Genomic DNA, 21,228 nt, shown 5'->3' on the forward strand with positions numbered 1-21,228 from the left:
ATATGTAGGCTGGTGTTGATGACCAACAGTAATAATGGGTTCTTCCCTGTAAAAGCAATGTCTTGTGCCTCAGAAATATAACCATTTCGATTACTTTAATCATTTCCTCCAGATTTGTTTTCCCCTTCAAATCCAATCAGTCACCTGCATTTCTCTTATTGTGTCCATCTTGTTGCATCAAATACTAATGCTTTTGTATTGCCTCCAGGGTACAGCTAAATGGTGGAAATCCTTCTCCATTTGGTTTATTAAATGAGAGGTGCCAGCTCCTGTCTCTGCTCTGACAGCGATGCCAGCTTTGATTACTTGCCTGTTGTCCACTCCTTTAGGCATCTTATGCTTTCTCTCCTTTTGTTTCTATATTTAGGATGATGGTACAAACCTAAAGCTGTAGCTTTGTTCTCTTCCAACTTTGCTTTTTAAATCTGGCTTTTGTTTGGTATTTAATTGTTTCCTTTAGCTGGTTAGGTGAGTAGTCTGTAACTTCTGCTAAACTGTTTCACCTTGCCTTTATTTCCTGGTCACTATCCACAGTACTTCTGCCTTGGCTGTCTAATGTGAATACTGCAAATACCCTGTGAAACAGAGAGGGGTTGTCTTTTATCTGCTTCTCTTAATTACTACTATTATGAAGCAGGATTAAGCTTTGACTGCACTTCATGGCTTTTTAATCCATTGTGAATGTAAAAGAAGAAATTTTCTTCCAAGAATAAAGAACAGAAAGGAACCACATCATTTCTGACATATTTCTATTTGGATTTCTTAATGTTAATTTGCTTGTGACTGTGAAGCACAAAAAAACCACCTCAACAAGAAATATTAAAACTACGTACTGTTTAGCTCTGAAAAATCCAGATTGACTCTAAACATTTGTGCACTGAAGAACAAAAGAATACTTTTGTCAGAAGAGGAAGAGTAATCAAGTGAATCAATTAAGCCCAGGCGTCCTGAGGTTCCATTCATCACTCTGCCTTGTGCCCTGTGATATCTTGAGCAGGTCACAGTACTATCTCTCTTTCCCTGTTTATAAACAATATTAATATTTCTTGAATGTTAATTTAGGATAGCATCTGTACACTGTTTACAGTAAAGATGACAACAATAAAAGTCAACTCTTCTAAACTGTGTTTAAGTAGTTAGTAGTAGATTCTGCAACAATTTGCACGTGCCAAAACTAAGTAACAGTTGTATTACCACATCACAGTGGGTGACTACTGCTGATAAATAATCCGTTGTATAACCATTGGGGTTTTTATGAGGTTGATTGTTGAATTGTGCTAGATTGAGATTCAGATCTGTAGGAAGGCTCTGGCAGGAGGTGAATGACAGAGAATACAGTTCATTATGTAGGAATATAATATTTTCAAATGTAAACATTTAAAAATAATTAGTTGACTGTAATTCAAAGGAATTGAGTTCAATTCAGTATTAACTCACCAGGAGAGAGTTAAACCCACTGAAAAGAGCATGAAGGAGCTGGAATTTAAAAAAAGTAAAAGGCTTTTTCTTAGTAAGAGTTTCATATCCTCAAGGACAACATGAACTTTAGAAATCAGGTTCTGGGATTCAAATGTGATTTTGCCAGAAATCTGAGTTTTTGAAAGAGTGAATTCCCAGGAGAGATGAAAGGAAGTTTTAGTTGTTCTTCTGTAATCTATATATTGCCTGCACCTCCTCAGGAAGCAGTTTGTGATCCTTCTTTGAGGACAGTTTATGTCTCCCTCTGAATTATCTCTATCTGCAGTCTCTATAGAAGGAAGGAACAATTTTCAGAGCTCCCAGTTTGGAGTTTTGAGAAGGTTGCAGTTGCTGTTGGGGGGACACTGGAGTGAGAGAAATTATGTGAAAGGACCAGGCAACTTGAGTACATACTCTGTATCTCCATAAAGGGCATTAGAGGAATGAATGTTTGTGCTCGAGCTCAAAGACCTTGAGAAGGGACTCAGCACTGGCCATGTGCAGCCAGAGTCCTGGGCAGTTGAGTTCATCTGAGAGACCATCCAAGGCTGTTATTCCACAAAACTACGGGGATTTTTTCCCCCCCCTCTTCTTTTACTTAGTCGATAATGCTGACAATCTAGGAAAGCAGAAATGGTGTGCTGCAGTGTCTGAGAGAATGCTAACGTTTCAGTCTCATCAGAAATGCAATGTGAATAGACAGACCCATGAGAAAACTTTAGCAGAGCTACTTGGAATAACAAGTGCAGCTGCAGCTTATGTTTTTAGAAGTGTAACTGTTTTTCAGTGTCTAAAATTAGTTTTCAGTCATGCAAATCTTTGTATGGTACTTCTGAGTGACAATTGGTGATGTATTCCTTTAACCCTTCCCATGTAGAGTGGTATTTTTTATTACTTCAGCATTCTGACTTTATTTAAGGGACTGGCTTAACACTTAGTGAAAGGATGCCAGAATCCAGGCAATTGCAATAAGATGACAGGGAACTGGAGAACACCATTGGAAAGCATTAAACTTGTAGGTGATGTTTGTCCATGTCCATGGAAATTTCCTGAGAAAGGAAAAGAGAGTTCCATTCACTCCTCTAGGATCTCCCTCATAAGGTATCTGAAGCCTTTAGTTTTGTTTAGTTTTAGTTCAAATATGTTTGGGGCAGAAATTTTAGCCACAAATGCATTATTATTTCCACCTCCACATGAGTTTTTCAGGCCATTACAAAAATTAACAGGGAGCAGAGCTTGTGATCTCGACAGTCCAACTGTCATGGTTTCATAAGGATGGTCCTAGACAGGTCTATTTCCCCCAGATGTTTGACAAATCATGAACTTCCAAGGAGAAGTTGTTTTAGCAGCATTTTTGCAGCAAAGCTGCTAAAAGTTTCATAGCTCTGGCAGTGAGACGTGCTACCCTGTGATTTGCAGTGTATCCTGGGTCACATCAACCATCAACTGTTCATTGCAGATGAAGAGTTCTGCAGTTAGATCAGCAATCAAGCACTGTCCTTAAAACAGGAGTTTTGTTAATACTGGTATTAATCAGTTTGTGGGCTATATCACAAGATTCAGCTGCAGGCCAGTGAAACTTTAGCTTCATGTAGATTAAATTATTAAAAGCCCACTTTGAGATCTGGGTGTACAAAGGCTTTGTAAACTGCAGGTGATCTTTGGGCTGCACTTACAGAACAATTGTTTTTGATAAATAGTTATGAATTGCACACATTTCAGTTTGTTCTGTAAAATTCACTATCTGTTTATAGACAAGTTAGATTTGAAACAAGTACAATTTCCAGTAAATAAGTTAAGTAACTCCGCTATGCTTACACAGAAGTGTAGTATAGAGTATTTTAGTGGAAGAAATTTTAGCTTGACAGCTGCAAGGTAATTCAGCCTGTGTCTATTAGCTTGTAAAACACAGTTCTGCTTCTAAAGATTATATTATACACTTCTTTCAAAGTAGGTGTAGTTTTTTTAAAGGTTTTCTATTTATATTATTTATGAAGTTACATACATGGTCTCAGTGTTAACAATCATTCACAATTAGGAAGATAATTATCTTGCACAGTATACTTTGTGGGGTGGGGGAATAATAACTACTTAGTACCTCAACATTGGGAAGAAAATTCCCACTTTTTATTCTGTTACTGTCTTGCAGTGTTGCACTAAGTGATCTTCAGTGTTTTCCTGTATTGAGCCCTAAGGCTGTGGGGTGTACACAAGGCTGAGTGCAGGTGACTTGCTGCATGCCTCCCTCGTGGAGGCTGCCTGAGCACAATTGAGACCCTGGACACATGGGTGAGGGGGAAGTGGGGAAGCCTGTGGTCCTGTGTGGCAATCCTCTTCTCCTGGAGCTACCAGGAGTGGACTTGGAGAGCTCTGGCATTCTCACAGCTGTCACTTTTAAGGTAGTGTGGAATCTCATCATGTCCCTAAACCTATGTCACCTTAACAATTCATCTGATCTGATTGGCTGTATGCCTGTATCTCTTGGTTCAGATCCAAAATCATTTGCGTATTTTAATTTATGTACAGGCTGTAAAAGTGACGATCATTATTGTACCAGCCTGTGACCTTTTTTACAACATTTTCCTGAGCAAAATGGATCAACTAATGAAAATGAGAGAAAATTATATTGTTCCAGATAGTTGCTCTTCCAGCACAGACTCTCATAGGCACTTTTTATTAGATATTAAAGAAAACCATAAATTGCAAAAGTGGAATTCTCTCCCATTCAGATGATGAGGGAATTGCTATATCTCCAGGATTAAATGGGAAGAGGAAAAACTGTCAAACATTATGCAAAACAATATGACTATATGGTGTATGTTGCAGAGCACAACGAACTTGATAGCAAAAAAAATCCAGTGAGAAAGTGTTGCATTTTGTCAGCAATTTCTCTTTTCCTGTTGGGGAAGGCAAATTACTTCAATTCTCAGACTGAACTGCTTTCTCAGAAAACCCCTACATTAATTTCCTTATGAACACTGCTGTGTGCCAGGTGTTCTTCCTGCATGCTCCCAAAGAAACTTGTAGCACGGCAAGATCCCCAGAACTTGAGAGTCATTCTCTCAATGATGGTTTGTACTGGATTTTTTTTTTTTTTTTAAGCCTGACACTCTTCATTTCCCAGACACAACTAATTGCCAGGAAAGGAGCTGTTAAAAGGAAGCACAATTTGGACAATTTTTATATCATCTGATGTAAATGATGAAGCTTTTGGAAGAATCTGCCACCGACAAAAAATACAGCTGGGGAAAGAACACTCACACTTGGCATGACATTTAGTGGGGCTGCTCAATATTTAGTTGTAGTTCACCAGAGTTAAAATACTATAATGAACTTTTAAAATACACTCTCTTCCTAAAAAGAACTTTTCTGCTTACAATGGATTTCAAGTTCAAAGATGAAAAATTCAGACTGTCTGTAAGTTGGAGGTGGCAGGCAAGACTTGCCTGAATTTTGGAAATAAAAATATATCATTTATTGGAGAATGTAATAAATGTAATACACTATTAGATAATGTTTTCTTATCACTTAGGCATTTATAGTGCATTTTGCATTGCATAAGTCAAATGTATAATGTGTGAACTAGGTAACAGGCAAATGTAATGATCAGATGTAGTTAAAGCAGTCCCTTTCAAGTGACACTACTAAAATTTCTCAGTTGAGAGAAAAAAATAAGTGGTACCTCCCTCTGTATTATTTTTACTAGTATATTTTTTATTTTCCTTTTTATTTGAATGGTAAAAGTATTGAATTGTTTAACAGAACATCAAAAAGATGTTTAGCATTCTATAGTAATTAGAAGTGTGGGAGTGAAAGAAGCATTTATGTAGTGAAGATTGTTCAGAGTTTCAGTTTTCTTCAGAAAATATTGTGGCTCACTGGACAAGTGTCTTGCAGTGGTTGTTTTTTTTTTCTTTTTGCTCATTCCTTGAAATTGAATTCAGCCAGTCCCTTTACTTTCTTTTCATATCCAGTTAGGCTTTAAAGTCTTCTCCCTTGTTGTCCCACCCTCTTCTGTTGAGGTTAATGGAAGTGTTTCAGTGGAAAAGCTTGTACTTACAAACAGAAGAAAAGGTAACCAGATTTCTCCATTCCCTCACTTCTATTTTACTCTTGGAATTTTATTCCATGCTATCTGAGATGATAATAACTATGTTATTCTACTATCTAGTTTTTTATTTTTAAAAGTTCACCACTTTAATCCATCCACATAGTTTCCTTTGGTACTAAGATGTTTTGTCTCCTGTTGACTTGAGAAACATGTTTACCCTCTGTCACTGCCATTTCTGCCTTATGATTTTTTCCTTGACTACCTTTATATTCCTGTGATACTCATCTTATTTGTTACACTTTAACTTATTTTTTACACTTTAGAAGTCTATCTCCATGAGGCTTTGTTTGCATTGCCACAGCTTGTTGAATGGAGGCATTCCTAGATACATATGAGTTTAAGATTGAATTGGTTTTAATGGAGGACAGTATCCAAAGAACATACTGCTCTGAATGGTGGGCTGCTCAAAGAAGGAAGGAAAGAAGAAAAGCACCGTCCACATTCTCGTCTGTGAATCTGAGACTGAATTCTGCCTTCTTTCAGACCTTGCTCCACTCTATTTACCTCAGGGGTCAGCTGATTAAAAGTGAGAAGTTTTATGCTGGTAGATCAAATATCCTCTGTTCCTACCCTTTTCCTTCAGCTGAGTGTTGGCTGTGTGTTACCCTTTACCATGGCCATCCTTGGAAAGGAGGAGGGAGCTCCCTGTGCTGCTCCATGGTGTATTCTGTTCAGTGCCAGGGCTGACTCATGTTTCTGCTGTGTATGTTTATGCCTGTGTGTGGGAGAGCTTGACCCTCTCTGCTAGTCTCTATCTCTAATGAATCAGAGACTTGGAAGGACTGATATGGTACCCTGAAAGTTCTAATGCCTCTTCACACCTCTTTGTGCTTGATAATTTTGATGTAAGAGGTAATTATAATAATGAAAACATCATTAAATGGAGATGGTGTGAAGAGCAGTATTCTAGCTCTTTGTTTGTTTTTGTATTGCTGGCCTTGTGATGCTTCTTTGTCTGATATGCTGCTTTCCAAATAAAGAAAATTAGTGGGGGTTGTTGGTTTGAGTCTTGATTTCTTTTTTGTTTGTTTGTTTGGATTTATTTATATCCTTCCTGTAGGTGTGAAATATAACATCTGTTCTCAGTGAGGTTTTTAGAATTTGTTCTCTGTGTGCATTGGTCCCTGGTGATTGAGGGGGGTTACTGAAGATATAAATAAGACTTGTGCTCAAGGCTGAGAAGCTAGGAACTCAACAAAAAAAAATCACAAATAAAGCCTATGGAGTCAGAATCCTTGCAGCTGCTGGCCATTTGGGTTGCTAGTGGTGTTCACTCCAGGAGCCCTCTTCTAATGTACCTATTGTAGTGTGCAGCAGGCAGCTGCATTCTCACAAGGCAAGGATGTAAACACAGAAGGACAGAACTTGGTGATTTGTACTGAGCAGAAGGAGGCCAAACAGGTGTATGGCTTAAATAGTTCCCTCAAGATGTCAGCTGCTGGAGAATCATCCTCATGTCTGTAAGATCCAGCAACTTTCTTTTTCAGTTGAAGAGCAGCTGATGCAAACTTTCATTTTCTACAGATTCTTGGAAAGCTGTTCTACTTTCCCAGCAATTGGATAGTCCCAGGGTAGAATGCATCGAACTTGATTTGATCATTTTACTATTCAGAGTTGTTTTCTGCTTCTTGTTTGGCAAACCATATCTAATCCATGCTATTTTTAAAAGATTCTGTACTTATTGGGGAATTCTCTTGGTGCTTATGTTACTGAATATTATAGTGAAATACAAACATGTATGTGTAAGTTATATTCTGTAACCTAGGACATATGTAATTATGGCAAAGCTATTATGCTTGTTTGGTAAAGCCTAATTTTATTGAGTGCCCAGCAGTCACTAAATGCAGTTTTCTAAATGTTAATTTAATTGGAGTCCATGGGGTAAGAGAATAATGCTGTGTTCTTCAAAGGGAACTTTCCTTAGTAAGGCTAGTAGCTTCTGGAGCCTTTCTTACACTCGGTTACACTCTGTTATTTATTTATACTATTTAATTCCATATTTGTATAGTATTTTTAGTCTGCAGTTTCTTAAAATTTTCTCTGTGTATTCCTATTTGGTTTTGAATTTGACAGTCTTAATATCTTTTTAACTTACTGTGAACCAACAAATCCAATATAAGAAGCAAACAAAGCAAGTGAGTCTTGGGACAAATGATGACAGAAGCACAAAACTAGGCTGAATTTATTTCTTTTAGGTTTTGCCAAGTTGTTGTAAATGGGGAATAGTTTTGATTTTATTTTTATTGATCTAATTCTTCTGAGAAGATTAACAAGACTTCTGACATTTTGACTAATTGCCATTACAGTTGGCCTCACTATCCAGCTAATGTTGAGGATTTTGGAAGAACATGCACAGTTGGAGTGCACACAAGGGCAACTTCTGTTTTGTAAGGAGTTTGTGGTGCTGGAAAAGGGGATTTACTTGTGTGGAGTTCAGGCTTTGCCATGCTGCTTGTTATGCAGAGAAAGTTACAGGAGTGAGGCACTTCTGAATAGCTCCTCTCCGTAGATAACTGCAAGAACAAGATCTGTAGTTTTCCTCCCGTTTTGTTGCAGTATGTTCCATCACTCCCTTTAAAGTGTAAAGCTTTGTATGTGATGAGGGGATTTTCTGTGATATGTAGAATATACAAGTGAAAAAACAAAAGTATGTGGAAGATGTGAGCCTGTTACCAAGTTAAGGCTGTGATCTTGCTGTGGGTATAGCTAGTGATTAATGTAGTCATGGCTCTACCCAGGAATGTATTTTATTATTTAAGTCAATATTAACAAACTAACTGATCTGATATGAATTTTTAGTTTACATGTGGCTCATGCAGTGAATTTTACATGGGTCCTGTAGAAAATAGGTGGTAACATAGGTAATTAGAGACTTGCAATATGTTCGTCTGAATGAGCAAACTTAGACAACACTGGCAATTCTTAGACAACACTGATTTTGTATTTCCCACCTCCAAAGGATTGCTTTTCTAGGTTATTGTGAAGAATGGTGCACTGGGAGTATGTGCATACACATTATGGCTGAAATAAATCTTTCTAAGCTTTTGTATAATCAAGTTTTGATTGGTTGGGTTCTTTTTCCTTTTAGCCATGTTAGAATTCTTGTATTGTCATGCTTACTTCTCCCTTTAGGAGATTGCTATCTAAGGAGATTGTTTTCTAAGGCTTCAACTTGAGATCTGTTTTCTATCAGAGCATCCAGTGTAGCTTGAAGCACTGGTTCTTACACAATTTACTTTTCCTTGGGCATTTCAGCTTATCTTAAAGATAAGGGTTGGAAGTGCAGGAACAAAGTAATGGAGTATGCCAGGTCAGCTACCACAGTAAGAAGAATTAGAACTGACCTGACACCAGCAGCACATCTTTTCATCCACATTTTTTGGTTTCTCTACATTTGATTGTTTTACTCAGAAGAGAAACTAACTAGCTGCTTTTTGAATTTTTTATTCTCCCTTTACACTTTAGTGTAAGATACAAGCCACATCTGTTTCTTACTAGCCATTTGACAAGTACTTTCAACAGAGAAAATGTGGGGTTTTTTTTGAGCCTTTTCTCTGCTTTTATTCATACCATGACACTTCTCTTAATTATTTTCCAAGATATGAAATCTAGGGGTTTATCAAAAGGAAAACTCAACCACTTTATCTGCATTTTGTCAGCTGTTAATCAAGAATGTCAGGACCAAATGACTCTGAGTTTGTAGTAACATTAATATCCTTTCAATTAATAGTTTAAATATGGATGAGAGGTGATTCAGTAGATCTAAAATCAAAACAGGTGCTTTGGTTAAGTAAATAAAAAATAATGGGAGAACTACTTACCATCACTTCTGAACACCAAATTATGGTATTGAACAGGGGTATCATATATTAAATAGCCTAACTACCCTTAAAGTTTAGCAGAATTAATTTAGGGTTTGTTGGATAACAGCATTTTTCAGAGAGTGTGTGTTTGAAACAGAAGCTATCATCACTCCCAGGTGTTAGTGGGGAATGCCACAGGTACATACATCTTGCTTACCTGTAGGTACCAATGTTTTTAAGTTGAAAGCTGGTACAGAGTCAGGGCTATTTGTGATCTCTATAGCTGGTGTTATGTGATTCTTTCCTTTTATTTTGTTTTCAAAGTGCAAGGAATGGTAAATGCAAGAGAGTTGTTGTTTTTGTTTTTTTTTAAATAAGATCCTTCTTGTTAAAATAATAGTCCTGAAATCATGTTTGTTCAGAGTCAATAAAAAAAAAAAAATTTCTTGTCATCCCACCTCTTCCCAGCCCTTCCGCCCCCCCCCCCAAAAATTCTTTCTCCTGATTTTACCAAACTACATCCTGTTTGCCCTGTTTTTAGCCAAACTCAGGAATGCATCTCTCCATCTGTTACACAGAGTCTGCTAGTAATTTCTTTTTTGTTAGTTCTTGCTCAGGTCTTGACATATTGTCAGTAGCCCTTCCAGTTCTTGGTTATCTCTACTTAAAAGGCACTTAATTTGCTTTGCTTAGATTTTTTTATGTACTCTTTGGCACTTTATTAAGCAATTTATTAGGTAGATGATATACTTAACACATAGAATGTTTTGCATGTATGTAAACTTTCATCATATGCATCCCAGGATGCTTAGTGTCTGCCAAAAATGTTCTCTGTGTAGTTCATCTTGCAGCATTAGGAATCTACAGTACTGGTGTATTGCTTTGTGTCTTTGTACTGGTCGTGCTTAGGGTCCATTTCCCTTTTTGTAGAAATAATTTGGGTAGTTGTCCATTCCTGTCAGATCCTGGTGTCATCTGAGTTGCTGCTGGCTCTGCCAGCCCGAGCCAATATGGCTAATTTGGGTAGTAGGGTTTACCTTTGAATTCGTGGCAGAGTGGCAGTTTAAGTATACAAATGGCACTTCCAGGTAATTTCAAGGTTTATTTTTTTGGGCTAGCTGGGTAAATTTTGTGTCTGCAAATGTTTCTTCACTTGAGGTGTGTAAGCATGTGTGGATCATAGTGAGTTGTCAGAAGCCTTATCCACAATTGTGGAACATCAGGATGGAGCATCTGCAATAAATGTGCTTGCTGCTTAAATTGGAGAAACAAATACAGTTTTAGGGGTTTCTTTTGTTGAGAAATAGCAAGGACCTTGAAATCAGTGATAAAACTTGAATTACAGCAATTCAGCATGTTAGTACTAAGACATAAACTTGCCAGAAGATACAGGCAGAAACATTCATTTAAAATGACCAGAAACAAACAGTTTCTGCTCAGTTTTTGAATGTAGGGTTTGGGGTTTCTTAGCATTAGTAGATTAAACTGTCATCTCTCTTTTTTGTCTTTTTTTTTTTTTTTTTTTTTTTCCCAGTCTGTTTATTTTACATTGTTTGGAAAGTCTTTTGGTTAACATGCTGGATTTATCCCCAAACACTCAAAGAAATATTAAACATATGCAGCAAGTTATCGCAGTTTAAAAGTGGGGATGAGGGGTGCCTTTTTTTTTTTTTTTAACAAAGAAAGAAAAAAAAAATAGAAAAAAAGTCTGAACTTATAAGTCTACATGAGTTTTTTCCACTCAGGGAGTATTACATGGCACAGGAAATGTCGAGTTTCAGGTTAAATATTATTTCAAAGGTGAGCCATGGGTCACCAAACCTGCAAATCAGATGGAAAGAGACACTGGCTTTTGCTTGAGGTTCAGCTGTAAACAACCAGGAGCAATTTTCTGAACTGTTATGACTTGATAGACAGATCTCTGAAGAAGCTCCTGTAAGACCTCTGTAACTAGTTTTTAGTATTTCCATGTGAAATAAATATTTATATATATCTACTCTGCAGGTTATGTTATTGATTACAATATGACTTGCTATTGTTGAGAAAGGATTATTCTTCTCAATAAATAGAACTGAATAATCTCTCCCATTTCACCAAATATATAATCTTACAAAGTAGATATATGTTAAGGATTCCTTAACATATATCCTCCAGAAATTAAATGGGGTTTTTTTTCCAGTTTAGAAGACTAAAAAATAACCCAATTTAAAATTTTTATTGTTCATTTAAATGTATAGAAAAATGTGTCTGCTGCTGTGAGAAAGCTCACAGGTGAAGATCTTCATGCATCGTGCATGGTTCTGGACATCTGGTTTTGGGTGGCCCACTCAAGCAGGGTGGTTGGTCCAGATGATCTCCAGAGGTTCCTGCCAACCTCATCTGTTCTGCAATTCTGTTATTTGGAAAAGAGCATTAAAATTTAATAGTCAATTTTAACTTCATTACTTGCTACAGGGGAAAAAAAAGCACTTAAGGCAACCCGTTCATTTAGACTTTTCATTGCTTTTGTTTCTGGTAAAACAGTGAATGGAGTGTGATATCAAAGCATGTCAATGACCTAAATAGAACTGACAATGAATAGAATTCTAGACATACATAATAGTAACAGATATTCTGATTAGTGAAAAAACACTTGATGTATTTTGTCAAAAGGTTTATTAAAATTGTAGTTATGTCCCTTTTGAGAGTATGGCAGGGATGGTCATGATGATCATTCTTAATAATTCTACAGTAACGCTAAAAAAATTACAGAGCTGAGTAGTTAACACTGTGTTTTGTTGTTTTTTTTTTAACAGTCCACATACTGGGGGGCAGAGTTACCAGCCTGATGTACCCCAAATTCCCACTGCTTGCATCACTGTGGAAGATGCTGAGATGATGTCGCGAATGTCTCTCCGTGGCACTAAGATTGTTGTGCACCTGAGGATGGGAGCTAAGACTTATCCCGACTCTCTGTCATTTAATACTGTGGCAGAGATAGTTGGAAGCAAGTACCCAGAGCAGGTGGGTGAAAATATACAAAACTGCCTCATTTTTTCTTTAAAAATATGGATGAAACAATCAAAAAACCAAACCGACCCTTTTGAAACAATGCCTAAAACATGTAACTTTCATTCACATGCTCTTCTATATTTTAGACATCTTAGCTTTTCAATCTTTTACAGGTAACAGGTTTAATGGCTAAGTTTAGCAGGTAGGTATGATTGGAATAAACTGTCTGCGCCACAAATTCTGTTTGAACATTTTATAATTCTACATTGTTGTCTTCCATTTATAGGACTTTTCTTCTTGCTTTCTCCTTTCTTCCAATTTCTAAGCTAAAAATGATACAAACCAAACTCTCGGTACTGAAGGATTTGTGCCTGGTACAAAGTCTTCTGTGTCAGCTTAAAACATGGAATTACCTTTCTGACAGTATGTTTTATTGTGAAAATGTTGATGCAACCTCAATTACAGCAGCACTAGAAACTCCTGCTAGAGTACCAACTGAGCCACAATGTTTTTTTAAACACTGTACTTTTTATGCCTTCAATGGAGAAGAAGAACGTCCATCTCTGACCTTTAAACCAGGCAAGAGATTTTATGCATTTAAGAGATTTTATCTTTTCTGAGATGACAGTTCAGTAGCTCTGGCTTGTGGTGTCAGAGATCCTCAGTGAGTGTACAGTTTCAGCAGCTTGATCACTGGGCAGGGAAAGAGTAACTACCCTGGTGGTTGATTGGTTTACATAACATCACCTGTGAGTCTAGCTTCACGAAACACATATTTAACAAGTTAAATGTTCCAACTTTATAATTAGGGTGCATTTAATTTAATTTTATGTCATCTGCATTTTTAACAATGTTTCTAACCAGTTAATTGGCTGTCTTTCCTGAATTATGTTTGGTGTACTTCAACATTTGACAATTCAGTTATGAAGTGTTCAAATGTACGCTTCAAAGATATGTTAAGGTGCTTGCCTGGACTTGATTTTCTCTTTGCTGTCCTGCTCTGTTTCTTTAAGTAATGAAGTGGATTGGGATCTCTTCACTACTTCCGCTGATAAGCTCATTTATTTAAACACTGGGTAAAGGCCTATTTACAAGCCCCCTGCTGATGATAATGGGAGTGGTAGTGGACACACTTTGAAAATGTAACCAAGAAATAGGAAAATAAACCAAGTTAATGTTTAGGTTTTTTAGTACTCAGTTCCTGTTGGAGCCTTAATGTGTGCTTCACTATGCTCATTCCATTGCGTTACTCTGGTAAAAATGGGAACCATCTCGCTATTTAGGCAATAAAATACATTGCAGATCCAAACCCTTACAAGGCCCTCTATGCCAAAGTGTTTCAAAATGCAGTACAAATCCATGGGAACAGAAAGATGCCATTTCCATGGGCCAAAATTTCAGTCTAAGTTTTGAATTGAAACAAACCCAAATCTGGATCTCGACCCTGGGATAGAAATCGTGGGTGGTATTGCTCCTACAAAGGTCTAAAGCAAAACAATTTAAAATTAGGTTGAAACCTGTGAAACATAACTGGTCACAGGTATTGCTGCAAATTATAACTTAAACACCTGAAATGTAGTTGAAAATGAGGGTTGCTGTAGGACACTGAAGAAAGTGTGTGAAGTCTGGTGAAAAGTGATTCAGCTCAAGATGTAACTACACATTTAGGTATACTTGTGTTCATCTATATATTGACTAGGATTTAATATACTACTTGATTTATAAATAATTCATTGACTCATTCCATGAGATTTCAACATATTTATTAAAATAATCACCATGAACTTAAATAATATATCTGACAAGTTTATATTACAAACAGTATTACTTATTATTATGAAAATACGTTGGCGGATAAAATAACTTAATTTTTTCATACCTGTTTAGAGTTTTTGGGGGGGTTATTTTTTGTTTTGCTTTGTTTTTTGTTGTGTTTTGTTATTTTTTTTTAATTTGACCACTTTTGCATCATATCCAGTGCTGTTTCTCCATTTTCAATAATTTCTCCAAGTGCTTTATGTGTATTCTTGCATATAGCAATTGGGGTTTGGGGGGTAAAACTAGAAAAATGTTAAGGAAAACAGAAAATAGTAGTTGACATATTTTTTATATACTTTCCTAAAGGTATCCTGTATTTTAGACTTAGCGTTCTGAAAGTCATTGCTGCCACAAGAAATGTTGAAATCATCAAAATGGCTATGCAGAATTGTTTGAGTTGCAAACCTTATTTTAGGTACCTATGCTTAACTTCAACACATTTGCATTTCCAAGTAACCTAAAGCAGTAAAAGAAAGCATCACACTCTCAGGGGTGCTTTTTTTTTTTTTTTTTTTTTTTGAAGCATCAAGCTCTCAGGGGTGCATTCCTCATCAGAGGTGATGATGTGAGCGCAGATGTCCTGTGTCTTTTTGAGGCATCTCTGTACCCTATGTGCAAGTAATTTTGAAAAATTAACCCACTGATACTTCAGGTTTCCTTCCTGCTTTATCCTTTCTGTTTGGCTGGCCAGGAGGCAGTAAGCAATGTTCCAGCTAGAAAAAATACATGGTGAAACCTACTGCAAGCTGCAACTTTGCAGTACTAAGTTTGCAGGTGGTATAAAAAGCATCTGAACAGAAAAAGGAAATGGATTTTGTCATGTCACACCAGTGTCTCTGTTCTATTTATAATTGTATCATTCCTTCTAAGTTAGGAAAGGACTGTTCACCCCAGACAAGTCTCTTCCTATGTCAGAGCAGGTGATCAGATTGTGCGTGGTCAGAACAGAGACATCCACCATCCTCGTGAGAGCTGAGGTCCTTATTTAGTGCCTGCTGAGTTCTGATTAACCTGTAGGTGCCTAAAGGAGGTGAGCCTGTGCCTATAAGATAATTAATTCAAGATCCATCTTTTCTTCATATAAACAAATGGGAAACAGTGAGACCAAACATGCTATGACTTGATGTCCTGGCAATTTCTGAGTTTAGGACAGCAGTGAGGGTAGAAAACCTGTGGGTTGTGGGACTTGACATATTTAAGCCTGTATGACTGCTGACAACTGAGCCAAAGAGTTTTTGAAATGACAAAGGTATGGTAGCAGAACCTGCTGAGGTCCAGGCTATTGCAGGTTAGAGACATTTGCAGTCCATTCCTGCCTTTTATCTTGGAGGAGTATTTGAGAACTGTTTTGCAACTAGGCCCATGCATCCTTTTGTGCCGTGTTGTGTGCTGGTGAGATGTTTTATTTAAACTATGTAAGCTGACACTGGAGACTGACTGACTGAGAAATTCACAAGTTTACTAATGTGGTTTTCATTTGAAATTCAGGCAGAGTTGGCAGTAAAACATGTTTGTCTTCTCATTTTAATACAGATGTAACATGATTGGTCTTAAAGTGCAGCAGCAACCATTCCCATCTCTGGGGAAATGCTATAAATAGCAGCTGTTTGTTGTTAATCTGGCTTCAATATACCAAATGTACCAAACATGGAACCACAAAATATGTGATTAACTGAAAAGGTATCAAAGTGGATAAAGTTATAACTCTTCTACAATCTTGACTTTCAGTGTCTTTTTGTACTGTGTATTTCTGGTTTGCAGTGCTGTTTTACTTATCCTACAGTTTCTAAGTGATGGAAAAACTGTTTCCTAAGTGCCCTACAAAGTACATAAATTTAATGGCTGCTCATTATTCTGTGATCCAGGATAAATACTTTAGAGCAGAAACCGAGGAGCTTATAAGTGGCCTTTTCAGAATCCTGGAGAGCTGTTCCAGGAATTCACTCTACAAAGTTTTTGGCCTCCTGGTTTTTTGGAATGCCATATCTGCAGTATGTACAATTTGAAAATTGTCTTCGTTTTGAACACCAAGGACATGAAAGACCATTGAAGAATTCACTGTGGCTTAGAGCCAAGTTTGATCAGCACTTTGAAAGTAGCAGTCCTAGGGATGACCTGAGAAACAGAGATGCTAATGTAGTAGCCTAGATTGTGAGGTTCTTTACCAGTCTTTGATTGATGTAACAGAACCTGTTCTGCAAAGGACACAGATGCTTATTTATTTCTTCATTCTTCTTCCTTTCCCAGTTTCAAAGATCAGCCCTGTCTCAGATTTTGTGATACTGGGCAAAGATCCAGGGAACAAAAGAACATAAAAATTGTCCAGGCTTCTGAGCCTGTTAGGCATTCATGCACATAACGGAAGAAATAATTTGTAGACCAAAAATCCATCCTAACCTCAAGAAAAAAAAAATCAACACAAAACAACCAGACTTTTCTGAAGATGTGTAATACTCAGTGCAGTGTTGTTTTATGGCTTGGCATCACTTCTACATATGTTAACAAAATGTCTATCCATTAGGTCTTTGATGTGGCTTCCAGATATCCCTATGCTCAAAGCAAATCATGCATGCAATAGAGCTTTGAGGAGAAATATTTTAAGAGCCTGATGCCATCATGTTATGGCTCCATTATCACATTTTCTCCATGTGGATTGTTTGGCTATTCATTCCAAAATGTTGAAGGGTTTCTAAATACAATTCTGTGAGTCTCTCTCCTGTGACTGTAAGCTGATCCCTGTTGCTGCTACAAATTAAGTGAATTTGAAAGAATTAGAAGATTATTATAGAGATTTGGTTTTGAAAGTTTTGAGAGTGCCAGCCCATTACTTCATGACAGTGAACTGATGGGCAAGAGAACTAGAAAAACAAATGATAAAAAAGAAACAAGAGAAAGGGTGAAGAAAGAGCATTGGCATTGTTAGGAAATGTATTTTCTTTGAAGTGTTTTTGTTGATATTTGCTGAAGTAGGTAGTACCTCTATGTGTGTATGTTTTATTAATAACTAGCTTTTGTACTATTAATTGAAGGCTGTCTTTTATTCTGTGCCTTGTGGGAGTGGCAATATTGCTGTCATAAGTCTTTTCATGATGAAAAATGTCAAATTAATACAAAACTGATATGGAGGAATTTTTTTCTTTGTAACATGATAATTTTATTTATTTGTTGGTTTGTTTATTTAGTTATTTTAACTACCAGAAGGCCTATCATATATTAAGACTAAAGTATATGCTGCATTTTGTGGTGTAAAGCATAGCAAATATTCTAAAACTTGAATCACCTATTTAAAACCCAAGAGCTGACTGAAAGCATTTGATTCTGCTAGGGAAAATTTGGCAATTGTTTCCTACTGATTAAATGGCTGCTGCACCCTTATGTAATCGTGTTTTTAGAAACTTCAGTATCTGGCTATGCAATTACTACTACTCAAATTTCGTTTGTACATGGGGGGTTGATGTTGTTGAGTGGCAACAGTTGAAAAATACTGTACTCCTTAGAGCTGGGTGTCTGAAATACTGGTGGAACAAGTGAATGTTTATATGTGGAAGAAAGATTCAAAACAACTTAGATATTTTTGAAAATTATTTTCCTGATACAATTTTTCTTGAAGGAATCAGTTCAGGTTCACCAGTGTATTGTGACTTTTATGAAGTTCATGTCTTTTCCAAATAACCAGACCATGTCTCTATGTGGGCAGGTGAGAGGGGGGAAATGGTCAGGGTGGCAGCAGTCTCTGCTGATCTTGAAGGCACCCGAAGCTGCTCCGTGTCCCAGCTTGGTGATACCAGAGGACTAAGGGATGTGCTCTAGTCTAGGCAAACCAGCAACTCTTGGAAAGGGTTCTCCTCTTGCCAGCTGAGGCATAGTTGCTGTCACTGCATATAAATCTTTGTAATATGAAGGAAAAATGTATCAACTTTAGTAACCACCAATGCCTACTCCACAGGGAGCAGCACCTTCAGAGTCTCAACTCACTGGCATAAAATTGGTAATGTCCCAGGCCACTGCAGCACCAGGGTGACACTGACAAGGGATGAGGACGGCTAGGTGACCTTCCTCAGTAGAGTCAAGTGGAGTTTGGAAGAACTGAATGATGCCATCACCCTGCTATATATGTTCCATTTTTATTCTCCTGATGTAAGTTTAGCCAGTGAGCTTCCTGCCCTCCACCTGAGTGTGGTCATAGATATCACCTGTACATGACAGCTGGCTGCCCACCTCAGCTCCTTCCTTTATTTGAATCTAGACTGGTTTCTGCCCAAAGCTACTTGCTGAGCCTTTGCTCTGGGCACTACTTTTCAGAGTGTTTTGTTGTGTTTTAAATCCTTTACATCCTAAACTGTAACCAACTAAATTCTGACACTGGAAATTAAAAAGTAACATTTAAAGTGCTTGTTCTGTTGGCCATCAAATTCATCAGAGCATGCAGTTTTGCAGTCCTTTTGATGGTGTGAGTATAAACAGATACACTATAATATTTTTCCTTTCTATCCGTTCTTTTGTCTCTACTCCCACACAGCAGTTTAAAGAATTACTGTGGGATTTTATTTCAGTAATAATTTACAAATACACATAGGATTTACAAATGATTGTGAAAGCTCTTTTCCTCCACATTGTAAAAGTTATCTTCTAAAATTATACTTCATCTTTCTTGCATTCTGATATGCAAGAATGTCTAAAGGGTAGTCCTGGGTTTGGCAGATCTAAAACTTGCCTGAGGCATCAAGTAAGAAACACCACAATATTGAGGAGGAAGGAAGAAAGAAACAATATTTTTCTTTTCATTATGAATAAGTAGATGCCAGAAAGACTAGTGCCAAGTGTCAAGGGTTAGTCCCAAAACAACTGTTCTCTACAGGGGTTTTCAAATACCTGTACTTGTATGTTTGTATTTGTTAGCTGCAGACTATATGCTTAACCTTGTACAACAGGAGGACTACCAAGACCTTGTCTTTTCATGAATGTCGTGTTTAAAAAGTACATATTTTCCATGCAAGTTTAATGCAAAACTGCTTGTCTAAGAGTATGTGGATTGGATATTAAGGGCTCTTCAACACAGATTCAAATTCCCACATGTAGGACCAAGGTGGAAGATCTGACTGTGAGATTTTTACCTAGTGGACAGAGCTGACATTGTTGATTGAATGAAAGGAGAAATGCTAAAAGAAATGAAGTTATAAATGGTCAGGTTGAGATTGAGGTGAAAGGGGGAAAGAACTTGGTCTGCTAATCACATTGAGATGCTGACAGCAGAGTTGTTACTCTAAGAACTGTGTGATTGCAGCAACTGAGATGGTTACTCAAGGATGTAGTGGAGTATGTAGCAGAATTCATAGTTTTCGTGGACAGAGAGAGCTGGTGAAACATGGAACCAGCTCCTGAATTGTGGGTAGACTTGTAGGGTTTTAGATATCACATTGCTGCTTCGTGAGATCTGGATTTGGGGCGGGGTGGTGTAAACAATAAGCTGACACAGTTGGTGTGGTCTTTAATGGAACTATGCTCAAGACCTTGGTTTACTAACAAATTACATGCTTAAAATGTTACTATAATTTGTTCTTTTTATTTTTAAAAGCTTTAAAAAATTCTTTTTCTATTGTCGTATAGTTTATACTTTGGTCTAGAAGAGGGCCTCCAGGCTTCTGAGAGCTTAAAGGTCTTGAACTTTGCCACTCTAGCCTTATTGTAAATGTAGTTGCAATGGTACAAACACATTTACTGTGGTTTGGCAAAGCAAAATACCCTATAAAACACATAATACCAGTAAAATCTGTCCAAAATACTTGTTATGAAAATGTTAAAGATCTTGTGAGTCTGGCAGGCATAGATCTTAAATCAAAGAATGAGTTTTGTTCATAAAGTTTGTCAATTGTCAGTACTTATACCAATATATAATGATATAATATGTAAGTTGAATTTCATTTTACACAAATATAATTCTAATTAATTGTAACAGGTAAATGGAATTTTGGACAAAAATCCTCTTGACTTTTCGATAATATTTGTCACAAATGTAAACTGATTTATGTGTTTAGAACTGAGATCCCTTTTTTTTTTACTGAAGTTGCAAAGGAAAAAAAGGACATTACAGGGTCTTTAACAGAAAATGTATTTTGTACTACAGGCCTTGTAGATTTTCTTCTTTATACATGCTGAAAAGCATATTCCTCACAGTCTGCACTGGCTTTTCATATAAATTTTTAATCTGTCATTTGTCCCATAATTTACAGATTTGAACAAAAATATACTAAAAATGTGTATTCTTCTGGTAGCTACATAATTCCTTGACATCTGAATTCTTTCCCAATGTTTGAATTTACAACCATCACTATGAAATATTAGTCTCAAAAACAGTTTGCAATGTTCTGGTATAAATTATTCAGAAAAAAACCCCTGTGTTCCAACTCATTTAATCAGATATTATCAGGTAGAGGGTGAATGGAATAATATCATGATGTAAGATGAAATAGTCTGAAAACTATATTGCACCACATCAGTGGGCTTTTTTTTCCCTAGCATGCATATAAGGAAATAGAGGTAGAATTCTCTGTGTATTTTAAATATTTTAATGTTGGGAATTATGTTGATGTTGTCACACTACTTCTGTAATTCTGGGCTTTATTTTTTCAGTTGTGTACCTGGCCTTATGATCATTGTGCTTTGTTTTTACTTTCAGTGATATCAGCTGGACAAAGATTTTTCTCATCTTCTTTTTGTGCCAAGTTTAATATACTGCTTGTGTAAGAAGGTATTTAATGGAATAATAATCTTTCACTGTAAAGGAATTTGTTGCTGTAAGATGTATGTGTATATATATACATAATATAGTTTTAGGACACTGCCTTCTGTGGTATGTTGCTCGGCAGAGTAGAGCATATTCTACCATTCCAAATGGGAAATCTCAGTCATCCAGCTTCTTGCCAAGAGAAAATTACTCAGGTCTGAAATGTGATGTCCTCCATCCTCTTCTTTCACCTTTCAAATAATCAGGAAGAGGACCTGAGGACATATTATTCTTTGTGAAGGAAGAAAAACTGTCGTCAAGTA

The 21,228-nt window shown here is 36.9% G+C and overlaps 1 protein-coding gene across 1 annotated transcript in view; it reads left to right on the forward strand.

The window, feature by feature from the left end:
- CPQ (carboxypeptidase Q) overlaps positions 1 to 21,228 on the forward strand; it is a 144,037-nt gene that overhangs the window by 39,062 nt on the left and 83,747 nt on the right. Inside the window, exon 4 of the mRNA XM_030266453.4 lies at positions 12,168 to 12,375. Coding sequence (XP_030122313.4) covers positions 12,168 to 12,375 — 208 coding nt within the window. The remainder of the gene's footprint in view (positions 1 to 12,167; positions 12,376 to 21,228) is intronic.

Source organism: Taeniopygia guttata, chromosome 2 (assembly GCF_048771995.1).
Source record: "Taeniopygia guttata chromosome 2, bTaeGut7.mat, whole genome shotgun sequence".
In the NCBI taxonomy this organism is placed as follows: domain Eukaryota; kingdom Metazoa; phylum Chordata; class Aves; order Passeriformes; family Estrildidae; genus Taeniopygia; species Taeniopygia guttata.